The 18,506-nt window shown below is 33.2% G+C and overlaps 1 protein-coding gene across 1 annotated transcript; it reads right to left on the minus strand.

Annotated features, from left to right (window-relative positions):
- Window positions 1–332: 332 nt before the first annotated feature.
- On the minus strand, window positions 333–18,450 carry LOC130441768 (pickpocket protein 28-like). Its single transcript, XM_056775554.1, has 12 exons — window positions 18,356–18,450; window positions 17,943–18,149; window positions 17,027–17,144; window positions 16,824–16,972; window positions 16,645–16,766; window positions 14,949–15,037; window positions 14,678–14,862; window positions 14,370–14,455; window positions 3,124–3,211; window positions 2,530–2,661; window positions 1,400–1,491; window positions 333–520 (listed from the first exon to the last, which is right to left on the minus strand). Exons 1-12 carry the CDS (start codon window positions 18,430–18,432, stop codon window positions 333–335), a joined length of 1,533 nt encoding a protein of 510 aa, XP_056631532.1. The 5' UTR covers window positions 18,433–18,450.
- Window positions 18,451–18,506: the final 56 nt, after the last annotated feature.

Here is an 18,506-nt window from a genome sequence, read left to right on the forward strand (position 1 = left end):
TGTTTAATGTGCAATGAGCAATATTCTGACTAAAATTCTTTTCATAAGCTTCAACTTTGTCCTTGCAACTTTCAGATGCCATTTTGCAACCTTCATGTTTGATAAACAGTGAAATTAATCTCTAAAAAAACTAAGTCTTTTAAATTTTGTGAGACTGGCTGAAACTGCAAAAATACTGTATTAGCTCTAATGAAAGTTATGTAAAAAGTATCTATGAAGTAGTCTTAATATAATAACATAACAAAAAACAATGCAGAACAACCGAATCGTTCTTTACCCCACAGCCGTCATTTTGATATAAATCAGCTGTTATTTTAGATTCCCTAATAGATTTACTTCAAAAACGGATAGTTTGAATATTGATTTCTAATAAACACGTGTCGGTGATTGTTCTTCCTCTCTTTTTTCCTTCTATCTTTCATCCATTTAAGAAACCATCTCAATGTGATGAAATAAAGTATTTCGACTACACTTAAGAAACTGAAACCCATACAAAGTCCCAACAACCCACCGACATTAGCTAAAAGTAGAAAAATAACAATTCAATTCAGTTTTATTCAATTATGTAGAAAAAATAATTAAGAGTTTTGGAAGGTGTAGATGAAAGATCAAAATGGCATACAAATCTAGGGCACTGTTGTCTCAATGGACACCTGAAGATGTCGGACTTAGCAGATAATGCAACGTGCAGATTATATTGTACGGAAAACGAAACCTCTATTCACATTCTCTCGAAGTGTGAAACACTAAGGAACTCCAGAGCACTGTACCTTGAAATAGAAGACGAAAATCTCTGGCAGCTACAGTCATCCCACATTCTAAGAGAAGTGGATTAATAGATCAGCTGTAAGCACTGAGAATCCCTAGTAACACAGAAATAAAAGGGAACAAAAAGATACTTTGGGTCTTGGTGCATATGATATTCAAATATATACGTCCGTACATGTATTTATCTTTATGTTTATTTTATATTTTTTCGAATGCATTAAAAGAATGTCGATTGTCTTATTTTTTTTGAAGCCTCATTGTTTCCATAATCAAAAATGAAAGTATATTTAAAACCAACTTTCGTTTAGTTATTTTTCCAAACAATTAAAGGAAGTTGTATCAATCAAAACGATCATAAGGATGTGATTGATCTATGACGCAATTCTAGTATAATAAAGTTTATGAACTGTGGCACCATCTATTGAAGACTTAAAAAACGATCGACGAAACAGCGGTGGCGATAATGAAGAAAGTTATTTGGTATTGTACGGGTATTAACATAAATATAAGTATGTAGATGTCGGCTCTCTTTAAGTATTAAAACGAATAATTTGTTTAATTAATTTATTATTTATATGTCATTATCATTATTAAATCAAAGTTGCGAATGAAAAAAATATAAATTACTCACATAAAATTTCTGTAAATCCATATAATTCCGTTTTTTCGATTATAGGAAAATAAGACGAGGCAAAGTAGAAATGTATGACAGCCATGTTTTTCCTAAAAATATTTAAGTATTCTTGAAATATTAAAATGTGTCTTTTATTCCTTCAAATAATGAAATCTTTGTAGAATTTTACGTATTCTTAGCATACAGATTCGGAAAATAAAAGACTCTCTCATATAAAAATTATTACTTTCTAATAATTAGCTGGAAAATCTGCCATTGAATAAAGTTGCTTTGGATGTGAAGTGATGGAACCACGTTTTAACTATGGTTATGAAATGGCGCAAAAATTCGGCTTTATTTCTGTGAAACATTGCCAAACACGCGATGTAAACATCTTCACGACGTTGTATTTGTTCCATTGTGACCAAAGGCGGCACTGATATTACGCACATCTTTCTCATGTCCAATTTTTCAGTTAACATGCCATGTACCGCACTTTTAGAAATGCCTACTATGTCTGGTACCTCGTGCACTTTCAGTCGATGATAATCCATTACCGCATTGTGGTTTTTCTTCAACATTTCGACGATGCTGGTCTTCGCAGGTCGTACGGCCTCGTTAAACTCTGCGACCCAGAATCTAATTCAGCTTTTATATTGGTTGGGCTATAGCCTTCCAAATAACGATGACCAATTTTTTTCATGTCTACAAATTCACTGAAAACGTTCACTATTGATAGCTACCAAATACTAAACAACTTGGTGTTTTTAAACTTGAAACATAAGCTGTATTGATTGTGTACTTTCTAATACAGTAGTATTTTTCAAGCTTCTACCGCCATTTCTAAATCAGGCCAGATACTTCTGAGACCATCCTAATAGATAAATAACTTGGATAAATTAACGCACAAGTAATAAAAATCAAGTTTTTGTAGGTCATAAATTTGAAATTTTTACCGAATTGACCGCGACATTCAGTAACTGTAATCAAAATTTCGTTCTGGGATCCATAATCAGCTGATAAATGATCTACCTGACCTGAGATCATAGTTTCCTAAAAGTCTTAAGTGCTTATAGTTTCCAAAAAGCTCTATAAATTCTTGAGGGTACAATGCTCGTTCATTTATATGAATCATTAAGATTACTTACTCAAAATGTGTAACGTTAACTTTCCAATCTTCGCCAAATGCAGTAGTATTTATTACCCTTGAGAGTTTCCCGACCGATATAGATTCTGTGAACTGTAATCCAAAACAGCCTGGTAAACAGGAACAACTAGCTCTACAATAAATAAATAGATACGTTTAAATTGAAAGAAAACAGTATTATCGCCAAGCTAACTACTAGTCTCAGTACTCAATACCACCTTAAAAGGCTCAAGTAACTCGAAGCAGTAGTGCTAACTTGGGAAGTTGGGCATAAAACTCCCTTCTTCGGGTGGAGTCTACATACGTAAAGAAGGTGTTAAGTAGCTGGAAAATCAAAACTAATACTTCTTAAGCTACAAACGAATAACAATAGGTGGAAAGTATTTGAATCCCAGCCAATTCCACTATCCGACCATTAGCAGCGCAGTGGCTTAATAACGAGCTAATGCTGAGTCCTTTTGCCAAAGGAAGTAGAAAAGTTTTTTTTGCTGGTTAGGTGGAAACGTCGTCATTTCATCAACATATGACGTTGATAGTCAAGTAAGACTCATCCTTATAACTAATTAGATACTAATACTGAAAAGATAAACTTTACCCAACTCCAGTCACTTTTTCCATGTTTTCTTTTGCATCAGATGAGCACAGTTGATCCTTACGACCACAGGCTTTTATTGATTTGTTTCCTACAATATATTTTATTTTTTACGAACTTCAATTTTCTCAATATTTTAGAAAAGTACTAAACTATAATCTGTTAACAAATCCTCAATAAAGGATTTAATCTCTTCATGTACTTTTGGATGCCATACATTGTCGATCGACAGAATTTCATAGCTTACAGTTGATGTTAATTTGAAATAAGTATCCGTAAAAACTGTTTTAGAAGCTCCTTTCCTCATTTCTTCATTAAATATATAGATTATAAAGATATAATTAGTGAGTACTTGATTTTATTTTTATTATCTTGGAAAAACTAAACATATTAAATCAAGGAACAAATACAACTCTTGTCGATGCAAAAGCGAAGATATTTGGTTACATTACTTTTATTGAGTTTCTTGGCCTCAAAAATCTGAAGTGACTCATACCACTTAACTTATTATCAATTATTTAAATATTCTATATGCTGATTTAAAAGAAATATTTTCTGATTCAAAACAAATTGATTTATTAACATAGATGATGCAAACAATGTTAGTAAATTTGTTTGGTATCTCAAGAAGAACTCGTAGGATTGCAAAATGATGATTCAGTTGGAACTTTATTCAGTATAAAAGGATGTATGGTATGGCTTTGTGAAGAAACAGAAATAAAATACACAAAAGCAACAAAATATGCATCAAAACTATTGCTACCGTTTCCATCTTCATATTTAGCTGATAGTGGAAAACTTGAGACTGACGCTAACCAAATATAAAATCTCGATGCAGGAAGCATCAAGCACAATGACCTCAGTAAATCAACATAATAAATTAATATAGAGAAATTCCTATTAAAATTATTTGGAATTTGAATTCCAATTTCTCATTACATGTTATAAAAATTTCCTCACTATTTACTGTGCTTAGTTAACAGTTACCTAGTGATTTATTCCCAAATCGTATTTTAGTTTAGTTTCTTTAGTCTCAATATGAACAACACGACCAAAGTAAAGACAGGAGACACTTATACGGAAGAGATACCAACACCAGGAGGCATCAGCCTCAGCACATTTCTGTTCTATCTCTTAATGGACACAATTATAGAGGAAGTATAATCACTAAATATGGGATACCGAAAAGGACAGAATAAAAGGTTCAGCATTGTATGCTACGCCGACGATGCAACTATTTTGCAGAAACGCAGGACGACCTACAGAGACAACTACACAAATTCTGCCAGGTCAGCCAGGCGATGAACATGACTATATCCACAAAAAAACGAGAAGCATAACCTTTGCGAAAAAGTCCATACGATGTCAGCTGGTAGGACAAAATCATCGAACAAGTCTCACAATTTAAATATCTGGGTATGGACCTGTCCAGTTATCACGACCCAGTGAAAGACCTAAGAAGCCAGATCAACAAAGCGATTGCCATATCGGGCTCTTAACGCAGATAATATGGGCGGACGAATACATGCGAAACGATAGCAAGGTTAGGATCTATAAGACTTGTATCAGGCCAATCATGACATACGAAATAGAAACCACTGACATCAGGAAACAATGTGGAGTGCAAAACATCGTAAGATGGAGGAGACAAAGAAAAAGATACAAGTACGCCCACGTGAAAAGAATGGAAGTGAGTAGACTGCCATGCAATGTACTTGAAGAGGGAAACCAATAGGGAAAAGAGAACCCGGACGACCACTTAAGATATGGATGGACACCTCCCAGAAACTGATACAGAGGAACCTGCAAAGCTAACAGATCAAGAGATCTTAAAAATGAATAAGAAGAAGAAGTTTCTTTAGTAAAAAATTAATTTTTTTATGTGTAGTGCATAGGGGGGGGGCATAAGAATTTTATACAGGCTAAAGTGAGGCACAAAAAGGTTGGGAAATACTCAAAACTGAACAACAACTATAAATAACTTGTAGTTTTAGAAGTTTGCGGATCAGTGGACATACAATAATCCCTTAATTTGAAAACTAACATTATCAACTGCTATAAAGCTTGAGAATGTCTGAAGATTTTTCTTTCTTAAATAGATAATATGTTGACCAATCTACAATCTACGTCTGAATGATTTACATACGACTTACTTGGCAAATAGTAGGGTATACATTGACATTTTTCAAATGTATAGTTAGATTGACATTCCAAATAGCAGTTTGACTGAGTGTAAGATCTGAAAAATTAATTGAAATATTTATTGAAGAATAGGAAGTATTGCTTTTGCTTAAAATTTATTATGGTTAATATCAATTTAGCTGTACTTCTTACTGTATTATTTAAATGTCCCATTCCTTACTTATATCTTTGGTACTGTCTTACATAAACTAATGAAATGTGAAAATTACAATGCATACTACTACTAATCGTCAGCCTGTTTTGATACGAAGAATAAAGAATAAACCATCATCGATAAAACTGTCTTCTTATCCTATGTGTAGGATAATAAAACACTCAAATTTACCAGAGGAAAGTTCTGGAAGTTGTAAAGTCCATACTTTGTCTGCATTAATTCAGGTCTTATCTAAATAATAAATCTATTAGTTATAATTTCTCTTTTTTAACGCAGATATTTAGTTCGCCAAACTAAGGTATAATTTCTTTCTTTTAAAAAATTATTCCGCTTCCTCATCTTAAATCTGAAGAAAATACTATGCAAGCATATATTCCATGTTTAAGGATAAGTATTTTTTGTCTTAATTTAATTTCTTCACCATCAAGTGAGGTCCTTTTGGTATTTGGAAAATCTCGATCGCTGCTAATTTTCATTAGGATTGTTTCTAATGTTGATATTTCATTTGAAAAGAACTGGGGATGATTTTATGATTTTCCTTGTAAAAGTTTTTACTTCTTCATAAAAATCTAAACATTTTTGACCAGAAGTCTCGTCGATATCTTTTATACACACCGCAAATATATAAACTTACCAGAAGCTTTCGTAACCAATTTCATACACTAAAATATAAAAAATAAAATACATTATTCAATGAAACCACTAGATACAAACCGATAAATCGACTAAACTATGAATCGAGTAATTTTAGTTTCTTCCTATAAGTGTTTGTTCAAACGCACCGACTTTAATTTGACAATAAACTAATGCAGCATGTTCTTCACCAATTGTTTCTAAAATTATAACTTGGAAGCTAATTTAACAGGCTTGCACTTTTTCGTTATATTAACGTCTGTAGGCGAACTCGGTGTTCATAAACCACATCTGCCTGTCTGGTAAATCTTTTAAATACTGCTCTAGGTGGGATTATCCTGCATTGCTCGGAAGAGCATCTGCCGTGGTAGTATCGGTAAAACATATTCCGGTCAGCGACCTTTCTTTTGTGCTCTAAACTGTTTCTGGTCAACTCGCCTATAATCCGAATTGCTCTCTTCTGTATTGAGTCGAGCATCCTCGGTGTATGCTTGGAAACCGAGCTTTAAAAAGTGCGAGCAATACTTCAAAGAGGGACGAGTCTGAGCCTTTGTAGAGGATTAGAAGCTGTTGCGGAGTGTATAGCTTTATGGTCTTAAAAAGGGTTCCAAGTTTTTGTGAAGCTTCTTTAGCGAATTCGGCTACATGACTATGTCTTCCTTCCTTAACACCCAAAAACGAATTTGCGGTAATAGTGATATTCTATATCCAGACGGGACCAAATCCTGAGCTACAGTGTGAGCCGTCTTCGTAAAACCAGCAGCCTGGATATTTGCTGCATTAAACTCAATCAGATTACTTCCACCCCGCTCCACAATGTTTTCAAGATTGGTATTGGTGGTCGTGATCTATTGCTGCCTACGGATTTGGGGGGGATTTGCCAAGTTTATTTGAGCGGCTGATTTGCAGTTTTTTCGAGTAGATCGTTGATGTACAGGAAAAAGAAAGTAGGTGATTAGATACATCCCTAAGGAACACCATTATTTACCTCAAATCTGTTTTCATCGATAGCGCCCTGGATGGATCGGTCTTTGAGAAAGCTACTAAGCTAGTCGATGGTTGAGGACGATAAACCGTACGATCTTAACTTATTTAGAAGTATATCATGCCAAATGCTGTCCAAAATCTTCGATATGTCTAGTCGGCTGCTCTGAATTCCCCATATTTCTCTACAGCTTCAATCCATAAGTTTGTGACATAGAAGTTTATGGTCGCTAATGATATTAGCAGATTCAAGATATATCAAGATTTGCTGGTTAACGACTTTTTCCATGACCTTGACAATGGCTGGAACTAAGCCCATCAGACGGAAGTTGGAAATCGGCTGTTGTCCTCTTTTTTTGGTATGAGTTCTGAGTGTTGAGCAAGCTTTCAATCTACCAAGAAGAGACATCTTTATATGGTAGAGAAAAGAGTTTAGATAGAGGACTTGTTAGTTTAACTGCGCAACTCTTCAATGAGATTACATAGTAATAACTAGTTTCCAAATTTCACTACATTATGAATAAACGTAGAAAGATTTAAGGGGAAAAATATTCAAATAGCTTTGTATATACACATACCCAAAGATATTTTAACTTACTATAATAAAAAAATATATAACAAAATTGGATAGGAAGGAAGTTATTATCAAGTGGAAGAAAATAAACAGTGACTCTTCTTGCTGATTGAATTTTATTATTTCCATTTCCAATACTCCCTCACATTATTCTAAACTATTCCACGAAAATTATATTTCACATTAGAATAATTCAATATATTTTTAATTTCGATTTCGGTCAATATTTTTCATTTCAATGTACGAAAAAAAAACGTGCATCAAACTCGAAGTGATGTAGTAAATTAATTCTATAAAACTGAAAATACTGAAACCTAGAAACACTGCGAGAAGTCCACCAATATAAGCTGAAAATTATAAGTTTAAAACACTTCAGTTCTGAAAATATCATAGAATAATACCTATTAAGTCAGTTAAATTGTATAAACGATCTTTCATTATTTTTTCGAATCGCACTTCGTCAAAGAAAAAATGAAGTAGAAGCAAGCCATTCCTAAAAAATATCTGAATGTTAAAATAACAGATAGAATTTGATACGAGAAGAGTGCACGAAGGTACAAAAAAACTCTATAACTCTCACAAAAAGCCTTCATTGTTAAAAAGTATTAATTTTCTCAATCCCAGAGGACTAAATTTGGAGAATAGAGTCTATTTTGGCAATTGTGAGCTGGTGCATTATCTTGATGGAAGAACCAAATGCGGCCGTTTTTGCATTATTTCTTGCTAGCAAGACATGAGGACTATATTATAGTGTGAACTATAAATTTTTACGTTTTTGGAATTACCATGAAAAAAAACACATTGTAATCAAATAATTTTTGATATAAAGAAATTATATCGTTCAAATGTCCGCTGGCATTCCTAAAACCTGGCCCTTATATTTTCGAAAACTTTTCAACACATAGCCACCGGGATATTACTCATTTTCTGCCGAATGTTCTCCTCTAATTGGAATATTGATCTGGGTTCATTCATGTAGAATCAACTTTTGAAAAAACTCCATAAAAAGAAATCAGCTGGAGGTGGGTCTGGGCTGTGAAAAAGTCAATTTGGTCGAGAACATTTCTTTAAATTCAGGTAATCTGTAATTTGGTTGTATAAAAAGTAGCTGTAACCCTCAGAAAGATCTAATTGTGGTGGAAGGAAAAATGTCGTAACATCTTCATATATGTACAATTACTGAATCGCCACGTGCATTTAAAAAAAATTCCGGGTCACTAGTGAAGAATGTAAAGGTCTTTTGTGGTTTTCTCTACTCCGAAATCCACGATTTTGTTTATTGACATGCCGACTTAGTGAACGTGGGCTTCTTAACAATTGAGAAAGTGGAAAAATTTATAGCACATCCTGTATGTTCAGGAATTCAATACGGTCTGTTGAAAAACTTGTTCTGGTTTGCACTGAATGCTTGGAACCATCACGTGGCGAGGCGTGAGAATTAAAATACAGGAATTTAATTATAACTTAGGTACTGGCAATACTGCATCAGTTTGTAAGCATCTGTCTAGGAAAGATACTCTGTTGTCCAGTTTTACTTCAAACCAGCAGTAGATAGAACGTTTGGTTTGCCTTTTGCGCGTATTTTTCAAAAGGCCGCTTGACATGATGCAAGACAACGTGCAAGATATAGACGAATATTGCACGTCGCTTGACATTATGTAAGTCTCTTGCCATTACATCATGGTTACCACTAACTTCACATTTCATTTAATATTTGTATGCGGCTCAAAAATGTAAATAACAAAGCTAGGCAAGAATAGAGCTACCTGCCTAAATAGTACAAGAGTAAACATAATTCAGCTATAAAATTAGACGATAAAACATACAAAAATTAGTTAAAAATGAATGAATAACCATTTGAGAAGCTCCTGAGGAAAATAAAACATAATATAACTAAGAAATCCTTGGCGAGAGATGTGCTATCAGCAGATCAGAAACTCATTTCTTCCAAGAATAGCAAAGTGCACGTAACAATTAGCTACTTTCATAGTTTCGTGAGATTTAACGATCATGTCGTGATAAAACTTTGGTTGAATATGGTGGAAAACTTACGCAAATTGTTATTGGTAAATGAAGGCTAGTGTATTTAAAAAACAGACGTGATCTACGTGAGGAAGCTTGTGCACCCTTTCCCATATCACGGACGTTTTACTTGATGCAATACAATATGCAATGCAATGCAAAGCGCAATATTTCTTGATAAAAAGCATGCGCAAATGAAGTTCAGCTGATTGTTGCATGAAAGATCTCGCACTTGCAACATCATCGGTTTGGTGCCGTTCTAGGGAGAAATCTAGTTACTTTTGGCTTTGGCAACCAACTAATCCATCAGGCTCCAAAACCAAGGCAGCAGCAAATATAATTATTGACACTGATCCACTTTTTCATTTCGTTACTTACTAACTTAGTTTTGTTATCATCATTTTTAAACTGGTCACAAAATATTGAAGCAAAATTTAGGTAAGTTTAAGTAATGTCAAGCAATGTGCATTATTCATCTATACAATATTTTGACCTTGCATGCAATTTCTTGCACATTTCTTGCACCATATCAAGCCTTTAGCATGCGTGTTCTCTGATAAAATGTAAACAAATATGCGAGGGATTCACTCAGATATGTTGCCAGAAGCTCTCACTCATTAACAAAAGCGATCAGCGGGGATTTGTTCTTGACACGGAATTAGAACATCCAGCAAAGACTAACATATCGAAGCCGTGACTCAAGGCAATATTGATCGTTTAATAAATTACTCACGACTCAAGGGTGCTGTTGAGAAAATCATATTTATTCGACACATTCATACTCAGCTTGCTAAATGTCAATTTCCATTTGTAATTTACCGAATTACATTCTTCGTAACAATAACAATTGTCTCTGAAAATAATTTTATTAATTACAGGATTTATCGTATATTCCATAACTTTTTTACTCTCCGTGATCTGCTTTATCTACTATATCTGAAAATAGATTTAAAAAAAGAGTTTAGAGAGAATTTTGGCAGGTGTTTTGATTTTGACATTTTTCATTTATTTATTTATTGATTTATCTACACAGAATCTTGCGAGTGCTTCGATCATATCAAAATTTATTATAAATTCATTGGGCTTTCCACACTCAGAATTTTGATGTCAATTTCAAGAAAATCCATTGAGCGTTTGTGAGAGAGAAAATTTTGGTATAATGTACAAGGTGCATACAAAATTCGTTATAAATTCATGGGGCTCTTCACATTCAGAATTTTAATGTCAATTTCAAGTGAAACCCACGGTATAATGTACAAGGGGCTCACAAAATTTATTATAAATTAATCGGGCTTTATACATTCAGAATTTTAATGTAAATTTCAAGTAAATCCAGTGAGCTTTTTCGTTTGTGAGATAAATTTCGCATAATGTGTGCTTCGAGTGTTCTTACGCTTTATCAGACTGAAACAAAACAAAAATGCCTTTTTTTCGATACTCCTTTTGGCATCGATAGTATCTTTCTCTGTCTATCTAAACCTCTTGACAGCAATAGCATTTTTTTTTGAAATATCCTGTATAATATTCTGCATTTGTAGTAGAGACAGACATAGATTTCTTGCCCTGCCTCGTTAATGCCATTTTGACATCGACCTTTCGCCCTGTAAATACCCCAAGTGACATCGATTTCGAAATCCCCCTTTAATGTCCCGATTCATAATCAAGTTTATTGATGAAATCTAAAACTTCTTACTTTTGGCTGCCTCTACGCAAACATCATCATCTTCTTGACAGTATCTCATGGAAAAGTTTTCTAAAAAGAGAGATTTTAAAACGTGTTTTGATTATTCGAAGAAACGCTAGAAAACACCAGATTAATGATGAAATTCTTCATGCTTCATATGTGTAGTAATTTTTATTTGCTCGAACTGATTTCAAACTATAGAAAATATACAAATAGAAGCGGCAAATGTTTAAAAGAAACAATGGTTAAATGGAATATATACGTAACAGAATACACTAAGAGAACTAGTTCAAATCGCTATCCTGAGAAAAATAAATATTTATCAATAATTATTCTAGTTATTAATTATAAAAGGACTATCCAAATATTCGTGAAGATTTTCTTACTTTCACACTGAGTACTAAGTACTATTCTGAAATTTAAATCAGTGCCCTGGCTAATGGTAATGATGTAACGCTCTGACGTCATATACCGGCGCCAATTTTAAAAAGTAGTCGAGCTCTACAAGATCTGTATTGAAATATATCTAAATCTACAGAGTTTATTGGCTTAAACAAGTTATCATGAATGTAAAACGAAACAATCGTGTTCGTAGACTTAGTAATGTATAAAAATGAGATTATGTATAGTTTTTAAGTCATACTTTTGTTGCAACTTAAATATATGACGTCATATCATAACAACATTACTAAGGTACTTGTGCTTGAGCTATTTCTCAACATAATAATTAGCCTAAATGTGCTATTAATAGGTTTTTCAACATTTCATTCCCCTTTTAGCTCAACACACCATTTCCAGCATGGCTCATCAAGTTCGATACCTTTTTATAACACGAATCGTCGAGCTCCTTCAAATAGCCATTAACTGCCGACATCATTCATTTATTGTTGGAAAATCTGAGCTATTTTTTCAAGTCTGGGAACAGAAAATAATCCGAGTGCGCTAAATCTAGCGAATCAGCTGCAAGAGGTAGCAATTGAAGGTTTAATTCATTAATTTTGGCCATTGCAATAACGGATGTGTGAGCTAGAACATCGTCTTGATGAAGCACTTTCTTCTTATTCATAATCGGCCGTTTATACTTGATCTCTTCGCTCAAACGTTGCAATAAGTTTGCATAATATTCTCCGTTCACAATTTTTCCTTTTCCAAGATAGTCAATGAAAAATATCCTACGCACATCCCAAAAAACCGACGCTATGACCTTGCCTGCAGATGGAGTGGTCATTGCCTTCTTTGGAGCCGGTCTCCCTTTTTAGTCCATTGTTCTGTTGTATTAGGTATGAAGTGATGGAACCACGTTTCATCCATATTAATGAAATAGCGTAAAAATTCGTCTTTATTTCTGTGAAACATTGCCAAACACTCGATTGAAACATTTTCACGACGTTATTTTTGTTCCATTGTTCACAAATGCGGTATCCACCTTGAACACAGCTTTCTCATGTCTAAATTTTCGCACTTTTTGAAATGCCTCAAGTCGACGATCACCCGGTACCGCTTTGTGGATTTTCTTCAACACTTCTGCGATACTGGTCTTCGCAGGACGTACGGCCTCGTTTAAACTCTGCTCCCCAATATTTTACTGTTGATAACGAAGGAGAAATCTCACCCAGAGTGGAATTTAGCTCAGCTTTTATATTGGTTGGGCTAAATCCTTTCAAATAAAAGTATGTCACATAACGATGACCAATTTTTTCCATGTTTACAAATTCACTGAAAACGTTCACTATTGATGGCTGCCAAACAAATAGTAAACAACGTGGCGTCTTCAAATTTGAAACATATTGTCTGTCGACTTAAATCGCAAATGGCCTAACTCCACTTTTCTCCTAAAATGACTTTTTATGCGGTTTACATTCCACATTACCAGGCGCATCGACTAAAAAAAGCCTAATAACTGAAATGTTGAAATTCCCGCCAAAAATTGCAAGTCGCGATTGGCATTCTAGAATAATACGCGATTGGCCTAACTCCTTATTAATATAAAGAAATACGTGAGTGGAAGATGTGCCTCCGTTAATTATCATAGCCTCAAATGACTAAATATAAAAAATATGAAGCTGGGCATTAAGTCTGAAAAAACACTTCTGCTCAAAATTAAATAGGACATGTATTATAAACCAAACATCAACAATAATTTCCCAGTTCCCCTGTTATTCACCCCCCGTTTTTTATAAAACTGCAATTGTTAAAAGTAGGTAAGTAAATGTTTACATTGAAATCCACACATCTCGTTCTTCTCTCCCCTGAATAATTTACGTTTTTGGAGATAAGCCATTTGCGATTTAAACCGACGATATGCTGTATAGACTGTACATTAATTTTCTAGAAGCCATACGAAAGCATCTAATAGAAATATGAGTTCGCCAAAGAAAAGAACTTGATTTATACTAAATGAAGAATAACGCATGCTTATTAAGCTACTCGAGCGTTTAAGCTTTAGATGAAACCTGGATCCATCACTACACTCCTGAAATGAAAAAAAAAACAGTCAATACAGTGGATTGCAAAGTACGAACCTGCTCCTAAAAAGGTCAAAACGTTTCCTTTAGCGAGAGAAGTGACAACGACCATTTTTTGGGATGGTCATGAGATTCTATTCATCGACTATCTTCAAAAAAGTGAAACAATAACAAGAGAATATCATTTTTTAATAAAGTAAGCAGCGTCTCACACTTCAGAGATTGCCATGACTAGAATAACGAGTTGCACTTCGAATTGGTCGACCGTATTCACCAGACCTGGTCCCTATGTCCTAAGCTTAAAGTTGCGCTTGTAGTAAAGAGATTTTCTTCAGACGAGGACGTTATCGTATATGTGAACGCCTATTTTGACGACAAACGGTTAAGAGGAGACAATATTCAAAAATAAAAATGATTATAGAAAGAGATATCTTGCTCCTTTGTTAGGTTGTGAACTTTCTAGACAACTCTCGAAAATAAATTAAGTAACAACTCTCAGGTTCAATGTTTAACACAAATGTAGATACTTACTAGGCAAATAATAAGGAGAACAATTACATCTATTATAAATAAATGTACTTAAACATTCTTGGAGACAATTCACCTGTGTGTATTTCCTAAAAAATGAAAGTATTACTAAAAATAATAACAAAACTAGTTGGTAATGTTGCTATACTTTCCTTGATGAGTCTCCACAAAAAAATTTATTCTATATTTATCAAAGACCTCTTATTAATTTCACTTCAACACGAACTAATTAGACAAAACAATCACTTCACGGGTAAAAAGCTGTCCCAGTCATTATTTTATTGAATTGAAAGGTTTTAAAGAAATTATACCTGTAGTAGACAAGTTTTCTTTCGCTCGCAAAATAGCACTGCCTTTTTTGGAGCGGTATACTTCTAAGATTTTTAGAAGCTTCCCTGATAGATGGTTTTATAGAAAATCTTGCTTCAACGCCAGGACTCAAAAGTGTTCCATAGTCTGCCATTTTAGGTGTTTCGATAGGATTACTCACAATTATCTAAAAAATGAGATTGTTTATCTGTTTCCTAATTAAATTGATGAACATATCTCAATTGGAAAAAGCATAACTTCTTTAGTACTTACCTTGAAACCTACGCTACTGGTAGAAGAACAATAGTACTCATCTATTTGAGCATCTAGTAAAACAGATAAACCCAAATGAGCACCAGCTCCTGAAAAATTATATCTAATAAGGCAAATTTCATCAACAGTGTGTCGAAATCATTTCGCAAAGCACTAATTTTAAGAAAACATTGTTTATTTTATTGGCCATTGTTTGATCAGTATCTGATTTTAAAAACTTTTAATATTATTACGAACAAGTTCGTAAAATGATTCTCTAGGCCGGCCCTGTCCAGCTACTACCTATTTTAAAAATTCGGCGAATTCGCATGGCATGGTTTGATGTTTATTTGTATATATTTTTTGCAGTAGCAGGCGTTCTATTTACAGTATTTCTCCTAAATAGTTTCTTGGAAAGTCTATTTATTTATATCATTTGTTTCTTTTTGTTCTAGAACTTTGCGACAGTGTTTATTAATTTACTACACGAATAGAAAGAGTTTAAATAGATACGAAAAACGTTACATTATTCACGCGTGTGGAATATTCATTTTGAAATTTCTTATTCAAGGTATGTAAGGAATAAGCAACAACCCTTCACCCCCACAAATTATTTTCTGTGACACATTGTTTGATTTTTCATGTTTTGAAAAATTCTTAGTGCAAAGCTTCACGTTCCATTAGAATTGAAAATAAAAACATGACTTTGATGCAGTACAAAAGGTGTTTTTGTTCAAAGTTTTTATGGGCAATTTCCAGTGAAATATCCTCAAGATTAAATTAATTCTTGTTAATTAAAGTCGCGTGGGAAAAAAGAAATGATTGTGAATATTGATAAAAATGAAATGCAAGAAAATGATGATAAGACTGTTGATGACGTTATTTCCAGAACGGTAAATATTTCGGGAGTATCTACTTCAAATGTCTACCGAATCGTCCGAGGTCGACTCAAAAAAGTAGCCGTCAAAAAAAATTAACAATTCAATGATGATTTTTTTTAAGTTTTGATAGTAATTAACAAAGATGAAGACTTTTTATATTAATTATTAAAAGAAATGGGATTTCAATACAAAAAACGAAGAAGGAATAGTTTATTATTAGACAAGGCAGAAATAATTGTGTGGAAGCGAGAATTTACTACCTGGATGAAACATGGGTAAACCTTGGACATGCTAAGGATAATGTTTGGGTGAACTCTTTAATAAATCCTAAAGGCAAACATTCTGTATGGACTTTCCACCGGATTAAAGAGCCCATTAGGTAGATAATATTTCGTAAAACTATTTTTACTAAATTTTATTTAGTGTCACCTGTCTGTGTATGTATATGTGTGATCAAATCTAAAAAGTTCATTTTGTTTGACATCTACTCCTAGCACTATATCTTCTCTTCTTATTTGATCAAATGCTATGTCCAAAACTATAAATCATGAATGAATTTCCGTATCGAAACTTCACCAAAACGTTTTAGTGTTAAATATATACAATATTCAATCAATTACAACAATAAAACTTGGATTGGTCAATAATTTATAAACACTCTTACAATTACAATAGAAACTAACTTTGAGTCTTGAGTTTTTATGTTCGAAACTTCATATAAAGTAAACCATCTATAATGAATTGATACTTTTAGAATAGATAGGGATGCACAATTCAAAATTTATAATTATCATTAGTTTAATATTCAAAGGTACCATTTATGAAAATATAATCACCTAATGGTCTCCTAGGTACCATATTTTCATTATCGTAGTCACCAACATTAGAAAATCCTATTTCTGGGTTCCAATCGTAAACGTTTTCAGGATAAGTTTGATTAAGAAGTGAAATTTCATTTCTAGAATAACAATAAAGTTTGAAATATGAACCAGATAATTTGCCGTAATCCACTCACGGATTTCTAAATATTTTATTATACGGAAGTCGATTAAAAGAACAACATAAACCTTCGTCTGTTAAATCATTATTGAATAATTCATCGCAATTTTTCTTGTCGTTAGTCCATTTACAAGCTTTCATCATTTCATTGCATGAGCTACCTACCTAAAATATATCTAAAAATTACTACTAGACCTAAATTTTCATAAAAGTATTTACCCTGATGAGAAAATTTCTTAGATTCTTCCAATCATATTGTTCAGTGTAATTGTCGGGTTGTTGATTAGATTTATTGCCAACACAAAGATCATCCAAAAGTTTTAAATCCCTTGGATTTCTAAAAATTAACTCAGACTTTTATATATTATACTTGTATTAAAAATGATCTGAATACATTTTAAATACAAAGGAGGATAGCCAGAAATTACCATCAACCTTGATTCACCCCTTTCCAATGCCAACTCACCCTGTTTTAGTAACACCAATGACAATGATAATAATATTGTGATTTGGTTAATGGAACAATCATTAATACCTTGCAAGGTGTACATGTTAAAACACACCTAATGTCTCGTAATAAATATCAACTGTTTATATTTAATTGATAAACTTTAGACATTAGTATTATTTTTATATTTTATGTTTATAACTTAGAGTACGCTAGTAGTTTTCATTCTCCAACCTTACAACGAAATATATCACAATATTTCTTCTAAATCTCCCAGAGAATATGAACTTCACACATTTCTTGGCCATTCCGTCAATAACATACTTTCAACGCACACCGAAATCACAGAATCCGCCAATATAGTTAGTTCAAAATCAGCAGTCTACAGTATTCTTAATGGTAAGTATATTTTTCTTCATTTTTATTTCAATCGTTATTTTCATTCTTTACAGCTTCCAGTGTCTCGGTGAAGTTCCAAGTAAGCAGATTGAATCCTTATAATCAAATTGAAGACGTGGTTCGAGTAAACTGATTGAGATCATGGAATCGGATCCCTCCTTATTAGTGAACGAATAAAAACCCCAACCTAGTTACTTCTTTCAAATGAATTTAATTATCCATACAATGACAACTAAACTTTTTCTAAAGTGCCTACTTCTACTACATCGAGATAATAAATAAACTTACCCTTCAGCTATAATTTTATTAACCTCAGTTTTCTTTGCCTGGTTCATATTGCAAATGGTAACAGCTGGAAATGGGATACTTTTTAAGTCAGCATCGAATGGACTAAAACTGATAATGACCGGGGATGAATTCCACTTTTGAAATATATTTGTAATATAATACGCTGCAAATCCTATGGCTACGGAAAATGATATCAACCAAAACATTCTGTGAACAAAAATAACATAATCATAGTATGTAAATCATCAGATCATAAATAAATCAATTTGGCGGTAGGTATGTGGACACAATTTTTTGAGAGTGTTTGATTTTGAGCGGAACATTCATTTAGTTTTTTATTAACAAACTAGCAAACAATTTTTATCAAATTGTTTGCTAGAGTAAATAATTTTTCAGTAATACAGATTAATTACCTTTCAAAAATTGATAAAGATCTGTCTCCTACATAACGGAGACCATGAAGAGACGTATTCTCGCAATATCGCTCCATTCCAGCTAATACTTTTCGAAAAATCCTTTTGGAATTTCGTTTATCTTTTTTTGACTCCAAAATTGTTCTAGAAT

This window comes from Diorhabda sublineata, chromosome 3 (genome assembly GCF_026230105.1).
Source record: "Diorhabda sublineata isolate icDioSubl1.1 chromosome 3, icDioSubl1.1, whole genome shotgun sequence".
NCBI classification, from domain to species: domain Eukaryota; kingdom Metazoa; phylum Arthropoda; class Insecta; order Coleoptera; family Chrysomelidae; genus Diorhabda; species Diorhabda sublineata.

Coding starts and splice junctions, on each gene's coding strand:
- LOC130441768 (XM_056775554.1), bottom strand. CDS start 18,432: ATGGAGCGATATTGCGAGAATACGTCTCTTCATGGTCTCCGTTATGTA. Junction 15,038..16,644: donor GGTACCTAGGAGACCATTAG/GTGATTATATTT, acceptor ATAATTTTTCAG/GAGCTGGTGCTCATTTGGGT. Junction 521..1,399: donor TGGATTTACAGAAATTTTAT/GTGAGTAATTTA, acceptor TTCTACTTTTAG/CTAATGTCGGTGGGTTGTTG.